Source organism: Erpetoichthys calabaricus, chromosome 7 (genome assembly GCF_900747795.2).
Source record: "Erpetoichthys calabaricus chromosome 7, fErpCal1.3, whole genome shotgun sequence".
Taxonomy (NCBI): Eukaryota; Metazoa; Chordata; class Cladistia; order Polypteriformes; family Polypteridae; genus Erpetoichthys; species Erpetoichthys calabaricus.
This window is the reverse complement of record NC_041400.2, coordinates 23,264,029-23,276,103: the sequence shown is the minus strand read 5'-3', so window position 1 is coordinate 23,276,103 and position 12,075 is coordinate 23,264,029. Positions and strand designations below refer to the sequence as shown.

Sequence of the window (12,075 nt, the reverse complement as noted above, 5' to 3'; positions counted from 1 at the left end):
CAACACAAACAGGCATGTTAAAATGCAAAGGGTCTTTAATTGTGGGAATACTTTTCTTATATAAGAGTTTTCCACCACCACAGCCACACTAAGCACAATACAGCACATTCTTTGTCTTCTCTCTCTCCATCTCGCAAGCTTTGTCCTCCTTCCTCCTGACGGTGGCTCCCTGATGCAAGGTAGGCAGTCCCTTTTATTTTAGCCACCCCAGAAGTGCTCCCAATCACTGTGAGGCGGAAACCTATGACGTGGGGACTCCCCAATTCTGCAGAGCTGTCCTCTGGGACTACAATACCCAGCATGCCCTGTAGGCACCCATGCAGGAATCTGAGCCTGGCTCACTGCCATCTGGTGTCCTGGTGGAGGTAAAGCCCTGTGTAAGCTGTCTCCCCCTGTCCTTCCATCCTAAGGGCGTCCCGGCTGGGTAAGGATGCAGGCCGTCTCTTTCACAAGGCTCTGTAATTATATGGTCAGTCAGATTGAAAGGTGTCTAAGGGCTTAGACTGTGTGTGCTTACAGGTAAAGGTGTGGTCACCTGGGTGTGCGGAGGAGGGTGCTATCCCAGGGTAGTGGGCAAGCAGCTTTACGGGGAGACCAAGATAAAACCTTATCAGTACTTATCACTAAATAAAGCAAAATGACACCTTTTATTGGCTAACTAAGGAGATTAGTTTAAATTAAAAGATTAATTTTTGTGAATTTCCCCTTGGGATTAATAAAGTATCTATCTATCTATCTATCTATCTATCTATCTATCTATCTATCTATCTATCTATCTATCTATCTATCTATCTATCTATCTATCTATCTATCTATTACAATATGCAAGTTTTCAAGGCAACTCAGGCCCTTTCTTCAAGCAAAGATGTAATAGAGAGACTGGAGTTCCCTGTGTTTATGTAGATACCAGGACAAATAACAACATTGGAAAATCTTTAAGCAAGACATCTTAAATGTAAAAAATTAATAGACCTCTTCAGGCTAAGATTCATTAAGCAAGAGAGGTCAAGATCTTTGGATACAATAACTGTTCAACAAAGTCTTTTGAAGTTTCTGACGAGTTTTTCAATACAATGTGGGCCTGTAGACAGGTTGTCCGTGTCAGTCCGAGAGATGCAGACAATGGAGAAACTGGACAAACACTCCGTTAAAGAATGAATTTACACAGGTTCCACATCAAGCATGTCAACACAGATGTTCCTGAAGCAGCCCACTTCAACAGCCATGGACACTGTGAGAGGGATTTTAAAGTCACAATGCTTATGGGCAACTTCAGAACACAGCAAGAGAGAAAAGAATAGGAAGCAAACTCAACAACATGGTTTAAATAGAGACAAAGAGTTTTATAACAAGATATGAGGATTGTTTTCATTTCTCAGACTGACCCAGACAACCTGACTACAGGTCCATATTGTATTGAAAAACTCATCAGAAACTTCAAATGACTTTGTTGGACAGTTATCTATTGTATCCAAAGATCTTGACCATACATTGTTCTGCTCTCTTGCTTAATGAATCTTAGTCTGAAGAGGTCTATTAATTTATTACATTTAAGATGTCTCACTTAAAGGTTTTCCAATGTTGTATCTGTCCTGGTGTCTATATAAACACAGGGAACTCCAGTCTCAGTTTTACATCTTTGCCTGAAGAAGGGGCCCGAGTTGCTTCGAAAGCTTGCATATTGTAATCTTTCTAGTTAGCCAATAAAAGGTGTCATTTTGCTTGACTTCTCACTACATCCATAATAGCGGTACACGGTACAACACCCTAGTACTACATTTTCGTCAAGATATCCCTCCATCATTTTTTCTATTTCCTATATTTATATCTTTAATATTTCCATTTCTTTGGTTTCTCTTACCTCTTTATCAGTGAAATCTGTCAATCCATTTCATACACCTGCTTAATCAGCTGACAAGAGTTGTAGTCTTTGTTATAATGAGCAGCTTTTGTCTTGTCTGGCATCTTCTGTCATTGACACCAGCAAGAGTTCACTCAGAGCCCCCTGTCCTTCTGCATTTCACACCGTCACACAGTGAGGCTGGCTATGAACCCGGGGTCTCCAAGTTGTAAGCAGCAGCCTGTCCTACTGAGCTAAAAGGAATTTCCTATCTCCCCAAGTGAACAACTGGCTCTGTCATTGTAAACTGCAACTGCGAGCTCATCATATCACACAATGACAGGCTCTGTAAGACTCGCTGGCCCCCAGTCATCTTCTTCACTTTCAGTCCTTATACATTTTTCATTGCCACTTTAGATTAGGAGAAAAATAATTAGTAATTAGTCTTTCTTGTGATATATTAGGCTTTTGGCATACATAATATTACATTTATTTGTAAGCACACCACCAGACAGGCAGGGTAACTACTTGATAAGGAAGACCTCAAGGGGCAGTTGGGTTTAATCTTAAAAGTAATGCTGGGCACTTTATGAAATGTCATGAAAGCATTTTGAAAGGCTGCCCTGCTGACAAGTGACAGAGGTGTCTGACATTTGCTATAAGATGGAGGACTGAAGACTGCGAGAAAAAGCCTACACTGGCAAAAGAAGATGTTGTCTGCATTAAGACTGGACAGATGGGGCCACCGATGTGCACTGTTATACACCTGATAACTTTTTCATTTTTGATGCAATTCCACGCATAATTTTCAATCAATATTTTGGTTTTGCTTTATTTACAACCAATAATGGCATACTGCAAGATACCATGCAGTGAATACATTTGACTTATAGTTTTCCTTCTCTTTCTCTGTACGTTTAGCATTCGTTTGCTCAGAGGTTGATGCGCTTGCTGCTTCCTGAGCAGCTCTTCTTTTCTTCACCCTAGCGGCCCGATTCTTCTCTTCTTTCATTGATATCTTTTCACGTTAATACTGATTAAGTCAGTTTTTTATTGCAATTACTTAGTGCATTTTTCTTAATTTTTCACTTAAGCGTCTTCAATCTGCTTCAAGAATGATTTAAGAGATGAAGGGGTAGAGGAAGTGACGGCATGTGTCGCACGGCCGTCCTGTTGGCCACCACTGAGAGTTGATTCTACAGTAAAATAAAATAAAAATAAAAAGAGTAATAAAAATCATCACCCCAAAAGCAGATAGTAGACGTCACATAGTACTGTATATGTGTACCATATTTCAGGTCAATAGGTTAAATGGTTTGCGAGCTGCAGGTGATTTAATATCATAGACAGGCAAACGGACAGCCACGGTAGCGTATTATATGAGAAGATTATTTCACATCATGACAGTAATTTCATTCAGCCATCATTTTGAATCTGTGTTATCGTTCATAGTTGATTGCCATCTCATGTCATCAAAGTGACAAATGATGTCACCAGAGAGCAACTATTTTAGAGGGCAACTTGGTATTCTTGCTATCTCAATGTTGGGATCACTTAAAAGAAATCAAAACTTCTTTGTGTAAGTCTGTGTTGACTTTGGTTTAGGGTTCATTTCTTGTTAGATTTATTTGACATAAAACTTATTTAACCTAGGGTGGCGCAGTGGTAGCGCTTCTGCCTCGCAGTTAGGAGACCTGGGTTTGCTTCCCGGGTCCTCCCTGCATGGAGTTTGCATGTTCTCCCCGTGTTTGCGTGGGTTTCCTCCCACAGTCCAAAGACATGCAGGTTAGTTACATTGGCGATCTTAAATTGTCCCTGGTGTGTGTGTGCCCTACTGTGGGCTGGAGCCCTGCCTGGGGATTTGTTCCTGCCTTGCGCCCTGTGTTGGCTGGGATTGAATCCAGCAGACCCCCATGACCCTGTGTTAGGATATAGCGGGTTGGATAATGACTGACTGACTGACTGACTTATTTAACTTAAAACGTATTTGCCAGGTCCGTTAACTTTCTTGTTTTAGACTGCAGCATGTTCGTTGACACTGAGATGGCTGAGCCCTTTTAACCCCTTTTTGTTCTGATTCATTCTCTCTCATAATCATCTATCTGCATGCAAGGTTCAAGATTCAAGGTTCTTTTATTTGCCATTTGTGCATTAAACCAACAGTCAAAGCACATTGGAATTCTTGTGCAGAGCTCTGTCCGAGTCATAGTAAAACATTAAAAAAAAAAAAATTTCAAACAGTAAAACAATATAATAAATAATATAGATTATACCAGCATTATACAGAAAGGTGGTAATATCTACACAAAAAAAATACAATATATTGTAGGTATTTCACAGTTAAAATATTGCACATTTTTCACTCGTCATTTACATGACAAGTGAAGTGAGGTAGTGTGAGGTTATTACACATATTCAATAATTTTGTTTTGCCATCAGACTGACTGTGGCAGGGAAAAAGCTATTGAAGAACCTTGTTCTGTGAGTGATGATGCTGTCCGCTCTGCTGTGTCTCAGATTGTACGTACAGTTTTTGTGTCTGAGCAGAGAGTGAGCTGCATGGAGTGAGTCCCTGATAATTCCCTCTGCTCTTTTCCGACAACGATGTGCGTACATAAAGTCTGTGGAAGGAAGTTTTGTCCCTATGATCCTCTCCGCAGTCTTTATGACTCTTTGCAAAGCCTTCCTCTCTGCCTGTGTGGTGTTCCCATACCAGGTAGAGATACCTGCGGTGAGAATGCTCTCTATCAGTCCTCTGTGGGCCTGGGTGAGAGGGCGATGGTTCAATCCGGCTTTCCTGAGCAACCTAATGAAATATAGCCTTTACTGGGCTTTTGTCACTGTGGCTGTGGTGTTAAGAGTCCAGCTTAGGTCTGATGTTACCTGCAGTCCCAGGAATCTGTGGCTGTCGGCCCTCTCCACCTCAGTCCCTTTGATGATAAGAGGCTGTAGAGGGGGAGGATTCTTCCTGAAGTCCTATATTATTTCTTTGGTCTTGTCTATGTTGAGGATGAGGTCATTCTCCCCCACGTAGACAAGAATGTTGTTTACCAGGGTCCTGTACCCTGACTCATTCTCCCCCCTTGATGAGCCCCAAGATGGTGGTATCATCAGCGTATTTAATGACGATGGTGTTGTCCTGGTTGGAGACACAGTCATAAGTGCACAGAGTGAAAAGTTTAGGGCTTAGGCAACAGCCCTGTGGGGATCCTGTGCTGACTGTGAGCTCAGCAGACACCTGTCCTCCCATTCTCACCACCTGTGGTCTTTCTGTCAAGAAGTTCAGGATCCAGTTGCAGGTGGGAGTTGGGATGCCGAGGTCTGTCAGCTTCTTGATCAGTTTTCCCGGGTGGATAGTATTGAAAGGAGAACTGTAGTCCAGGAAAATCATCTTGGCATACGTTCTGCTACTTTCCAGGTGCACTCAGTCAGCCCTTAAAGGAGCAAACACACTGCCAATAATTGTATATTTTATGTGTCACTTACCCCAAAGTATAGTACTTTGTAGCGGTGGCCAAGAAAAAACGTTAATCTTATGTTTTCATGGAGAAAGAACATAACAGTTTCTAATAATGCTAGAGAAAAGTCAAGCAAAATGACACCTTTTACTGGCTAACTAAAAAGATTGCACACGGTACAACACTCTAGTACTAATAATGCTAGACAACAGCAAACAATGTGAGCAACGTCCAAGGAAAAAAGAAAAACAAAATCTCCGCTTACTCGTGCTGCATAATCTACATGTCATATGCTCAAAACAACAACAATATTTATTTCTATAGCACATTTTCATACAAATGATATAGCTCAAAGTGCTTTACAGGATGAAGAAAGAGAAACAAAAGACAAAATATAAAATAAAATTAGGCAACACTAATTAACATAGAATAAATGTAAAGTCCGATGGCCAGGGAGGACAGAAAAAACAAAACAAAAAAAAATCCAGACTGCTGGAGAAAAAACAAAATCTGCAGGGGTTCTGAAGCCCCGAGACCACCCAGCCCCCTCTCGACATTTTACCTAACATCAATGATCTCAATCAGTCCTCATGGTTTTCGTGCTTCACATGGAAGAATTAGATGATGACGGTCATATGGACTTCTGGCCTTCAATCCATCAATGTAGGATATGCACGGTGCTTTGATCAATTGGAAAAATCAGAAAAAGAACAGCAGAGAAAGTAGAAGTTAGTATGGACTGCAGAGCCATGAAAAAATGATAATTAAATGCATATACAGAATATCAGAGTGACACTAAAATGAAGCTATGTTAAAGTAATGTGTTTTTAGCAGTTTTTTAAAGTGCTCCACTGTTATTAGCCTGGCGAATTTCTATCAGTAAGTTATTCCAGATTTTCGGTGCATAACAGCAGAAGGCCACCTCACTGCTTCTTTTAAGTTTAGCTCTTGGAATTCTAAGCAGACACTCATTTGAAGATCTAAGGTTACGATTTGGAGTGTGAGGTGTCAGACATTCTGAAATACAGGATGGAGCGAGATTATTTAACATGAGAACATAAGACATGAGAAAGACATGCTTTTTACCTAAAATATTGTTAAATAGTCAATTCCAGAATAAATAGCGCAAATCATAAACAGGAAACTAGAGCATCCTATGACTTTTTGACCTGAAGACAGGCCTCTACACATTTTTTTTGGATGTTTTTCACATTGTTAAGCTTTGGTCAGTGTTGGGTCCCATTCTATCAGAAACTTTATTTTCTTTCTTCACAAAAACATGAGATGATATTTTTTCTCTGCCACCACTATAAACTATAGGGTGAAATTAACATATAAAGAAATATCATTTTTGGGTGGAAAATTCCTTAAACAAAAGGTGCCCCAGCCCCTTATTGTTAAAGGATAGAAGATTGAGAGAGAGGTTTCAACTGAAGAATAAGTAAAGTCCCCTAGGAAACTTTAGAGAAGGTGATCTGTATGGGTGCCTTAGTGCTTGACGCTCTGTTTTGTAGGTTCAATAAGAGGCCAGTGACCTCCTGGTTAATGGTGGAGATGCATGGCTCCTAGCTCGAAATTCCTGCACCAAATCGTCATTTCCCCCCACCTCAGTAGGCAGTAGCACATTGTCAATAGATAATGTGAGAGGGATATCCCTATTCACCGAGCGGTATAATACCTGCCATGGAGACATGACTATTCTAAGGCCCACATTGTATTGAAAAACTCATCAGAAACTTCAACAGACTTTGTTGGACAGTTATCTTATCCAAAGATCTTGAGTAGACATTGTTCTCCTCTCTTGCTAAATGAATCTTAGCCTGGAGAGGTCTATTCATTCTTTACATGTAAGACGTCTCATTTAAAGGTTTTCCAATGTTGTCCTAGTGTACGGGTCTCCAACCCTTTTTCCCCTGACAGCTACTTTTACAAGTTGAAAATGGCCGAGAGCTACTCAAGTTTTCTAATGTTTATTCTCATAGCTTATTTCAACCTAAATGAACTAAATAAGCTGTTTTGCTTGAACATTTTCAAAATGTTGGTGTCCACAACTCACATTTTGCAATAAAACATCACAAAAAAAATATCTAGTTCACCTGCAAGTGCATTTTGTATGTCTGTATGCATTTTCTAGTGTATCTCACACTATTGAATTAAAACATGAATGCGGTCAAAACAAAGCAATGCAGTTACAAATACACAGATTCATTTGTCATTTTGTTCCATGTCACTGTGTCACTTTATTCACATGTCCAGTTGCATGTGTGATGTGTTTTTCAGTTAGTCAGATGACTGGTACTGCATGGAGTCAACAAGAGAGGTGTCTGGTGGAGTGGAGCCCATTAGGTTTTCTCTTATGGAGTCATTTAAATGTTCGTCTGTCAGTCTTGTTCTGAACTTTGATTTCATCACATTCATGTCAGACTCACAGAGGTATGGAGACCCAAACAAAGCAGACATTTTCAGAGCTGCTTGGTGAAGATTATTATAGTTATCTGGCTGTACTAAGCTCCAGAAATGCTGAGAATGCTGTTGAGACTTTAACTGCACATTATTTTGAAGGTTTACTAATATATAATATATCTGTCTGTCTGTCTGTGCGCTTTAAACTAGAGAACTACTTAATGGATTTAGATCGGGTTGTTTTTTTCTATAATTTGCTTGAACATTCCGGTTGATTTTGTGACTTCTCTTATTTCGCTCTGTATTATAGTTCACTTGCGGTACCGATTTATTTGCATGAATCCAAGAGAGACGGAGCGGGCCGAGGGGAGAGGCCTTCCTCACTCACTTGGCAGCTTTGGAGCATGTACCTTAACTCCGCTTAGCTAGCGAACGAGAGAACAATTGAATTCAACTTTGTTTGTTATTTAAAATAAAGTGTTACTTAGGTCTTGATGAGTTTGAGTCCGGATATTCCCTTAAGTGTATGCCACATTGAAAAGATAGATTGCAATTCAGATTGTGGATTGTGATATGATTTTTTGAAAGATCGCTCACCCTTAATTTGACTAATCAAGTTTTCAAATTTATGTAGGATTCATTAACCCTTTGGTGAGCTACTTGGAAAGGGGTTGCGAGCTACCGGTAACTTACGAGCGACGTGTTGGAGACCCCTGTCCTAGTGTGTATATAAACACAGGGAACTCCAATTTCTCTGTTACATCAGGCCTTATTTGCCTGGAAAGCTTGCATATTGTAATCTTTCTAGTCAGCCAATAAAAGGTGTCATTTTACTTGACTTCTGATGACATCCATAACGGCTAACACGGTACAACACCCCAGTACTACATTTCCATCAAGATATCCCTCCATCCCAGCACCTTTTCTAAGGCTACTAAGAGAGCTTACCAACTGTGACTACGGGGAGGTCTGGCCTCGTGTAAACATTCAAGGCTCTCCTGACTCTAATAATTTAAATTCATCTCAGGTCAGGAGCAGTAATGGAGTTCAGAGTCAAGTATAATTGTGGTTTGGGCTCACTGAACAGGAAGGGAAAAAGTTAGCATTGAAAAAGTGTGGGAGACCGAAGGTGAGATGAAATGCGTACTTTGGTATTTTTATGGTGTGCAAGTGGGTGAGCCACCCCACCACACAGACTGGAGAACCACCTGAGGAAGTAGATTTACATGGTATGTAAGGTTTAACTTAAAATATTATGTTTTAGTACTTTCAGTTCTATGTTTTCCCTGTTTTAAAACATTTCAGACTCTTTGTCATGTTTCCTAGGTTGAAAGAAGAAGAAAGTAAAGAGAACGTCAATTGTATCAGTCTGAGCATAGCAACACTCTGAAAACATTAAACAAAGAAGACTCACAACCTGTCGCCACCTCTAATGGTGTTGTGCTAAGACATGAAATAGTTTTTAACATATTCAATGACACTCTAAAGTTGACTTTAAATGATAGAATTAGGTTTACAATGAGCAAACCCCAATGGAAAGGGTGCAAAAACAATAGGAAAAATGAACAAAGGGCCCACAACATGATTAATGACGTTCAGATTTGGTTAACCAATGACTCTAAACTGGCCCTGGTGTGAGTGAGTGAGTGACGGTGTGTCTGTGAGTGTCCCCTACCAAAGACTTTGGCCCATCCTGGGTGGTTTATGTCTTGACTATGTTACTCCTGGGGTAGGATCTGATCTCTGTGACCCTGAAATGGCTTACATGGGTTTGAAGTCTGTGTATTTATGTATGTACTGTACATTTCAGTCCTACTTTATAATGTTTAGAGCAGCTGTGATTCACTATCAATGCACAAGATAACAATCTTAAATCCACTTAATCCAATTCAGGGTCACAAGGGTCCTAAGTCTATCTCAGTGGTGTCGGGTTGAATGCAGGAACTAACACTGGACAGGACAGCAGTCCATCCTGGGTTTCAGACACCAATATACTTAGCACTTACATTGTAGGGGACGTGGAAGGAAAATCTCAAGACACTTAACAAATTATGCTCTTATTTTTTCACAGGAAGGGCTTATTCCAAAACTCTACAACAAGCACCAGTCCCTCTGCTTCCTAGAAGGCTTTGTGAAGAACGCTATGCTACTCAGTTCACAAGCAGGATGTTGTGTGCGGGAAATGTGGAGGAGGACAAGCGTGCAGACAGCTGTCAAGGAGACAGTGGTGGTCCACTTGTGTGCCAGAGGCCTGAAGGAAGCTGGGTTGTTTATGGGGTGACATCTTGGGGCCACGGCTGTCGCATCCAGGATTCACTTGGTGTTTACACCAAAGTGTCAGCCTTTGTGACGTGGATCAGGCGGGTGACCAAACTGTGAAATGTGAAAAGCTGAAAAAGTCTGTTCTAGACATCGGACAACGGTCTCTTTGGCACAGCCTGTTACACGTGCACACAGTGCCTGTCATTTTAAACATTTGTACCATTAAACAAAGTACTTTTCAAGACTTTGTGCACTTAGGTGAAATTAAAACATTTAATGAAACCTGATAGCAGTTCCCCAGTCCACAGCCATGTCCTGATAACGCTCAGGGACCTGTCTTTGGATTCTGAATGCTGTCAGCTCTTTCACATGCATGTGTGCGATACTGCAGAGAGCAGGGGGAAAAACACTTGGAGTGTGTGGAGTCTAACAACCTGACGTCTGATGGGTTAGGAGCGGTGCTGTCATTTTAATTTGTGTGAGTGTATTGATGTCCCAGAAATGAGGATTTACATCTTTGAGCTGGTAAATTATTTGTTTTGTGTTTACTGAACACATTTAAACACAGTGTTCTCTGTACCATATTATATAGTGTCTGTCTGTCTATCTGTCATATATTGCAGATCTATCTATCTATCTATCTATCTATCTATCTATCTATCTATCTATCTATCTATCTATATTGCATATAGCAGCTTTTATAGTGTCTTCCATATCTATCTATGCTTTAAACAGTCATTGATTGCTTCACAGCTGTTTTATTGTTTTTCATTTTTTCTATAAAATGGTTAATAACAGTATGGACCAAAGTAGAAAAACATTTCAATTGACACGTTACATTATGTCTTTAACTACCTTTTATCCACACAGCCTCTTTATTATATTTAGCAATATGGTTTCTCATATACTGTATGTAAATAAATGATAAAAATGCTGCTTGCCGTTATACAGTATTATAAAAGCCTGTTTAAAGAAATTGCATTATAAGTGTTAACATTGGTGCTCTTTTTGTATTTTTCTTGTACATTTTTGTTTATTTTAAAGCCATTACTTGTATGTAGAATATTTTGGATGGGTGCTTTATCAGTTTACATGAAGTACAAGTTATTTCCTTATTGATGTTGATGTTTTGTTTCCTTTAAAACTGAGAACTGAGGACATATTACAACACATTTTTCTTTCCAGTTTAACCCTAGAAGATTAAAATTACATTTCCACATCAGTTTATTTCAGGGACTCACAAGACAGACTTGTCTATCATCCTGCGTGTGCCCAGGTTTTGTCTGAAGAACAAAGAAGCATTTAAATTGTTCCAACAAAATATTTGGTGTACTTGCGGTCCCTTCACAAGCAGACATGGGTGCAGCATGGGGCCGGTTTATATTTCACGCTCAGAAAGCGCACACATCATGGCTGCCACCCATTCCCAGTGTCCTCTGAGTGCATTCTCAGGGCTCGTTTATACTTCACGCTCAGAACGCAGACGCGCACACATCATGGCTGTCACGCGTTTCCAGCATTCATTTGACGCGTCCTCTGAATGTCAGGGGGCGCAGTGTGATAAAAGTTGGAATGTGATGTCAGAGTCTCTGTTTACTATCTACATGTGACAGAAAGCCACTTTGCGGATCCTACGAGATCGATGTGCGTGCTTCGATGTTTCATGAATGGTTCGATGTGGTGAAGCAAAATGCTGACATACTGATGCATTTGTGGTGCTTTTACAGTGCATCCGGAAAGTATTCAGAGCGCATCACTTTTTCCACATTTTGTTATGTAACAGCCTTATTCCAAAATGGATTAAATTCATTTTTTTTCTCAGAATTCTACACACAACACCCCATAATGACAACATGAAAAAAGTTTACTTGAGGTTTTTGCAAATTTATTAAAAATAAAAAAACTGAGAAATCCCATGTACATAAGTATTCCCAGCCTTTGCTCAATACTTTGTCGATGCACCTTTGGCAGCAATTACAGCCTCAAGTCTTGTTGAATATGATGCCACAAGCTTGGCACACCTATCCTTGGTCAGTTTCACCCATTCCTCTTTGCAGCACCTCTCAAGCTCCATCAGGTTGGATGGGAAGCGTCGGTGCACAGCCATTTTAA

General features: G+C 40.3%; 1 protein-coding gene across 2 annotated transcripts in view; it reads left to right on the top strand.

Annotated features, from left to right (window-relative positions):
* prss12 (serine protease 12) overlaps positions 1-11,082 on the top strand; it is a 153,114-nt gene extending 142,032 nt beyond the window's left edge. For both annotated transcript variants that reach the window (XM_028804991.2, XM_028804990.2), the window contains exon 13: positions 9,773-11,082. In XM_028804991.2, coding sequence (XP_028660824.1) covers positions 9,773-10,080 — 308 coding nt within the window. In that variant the 3' untranslated portion in view covers positions 10,081-11,082. The remainder of the gene's footprint in view (positions 1-9,772) is intronic.
* Positions 11,083-12,075: the final 993 nt, after the last annotated feature.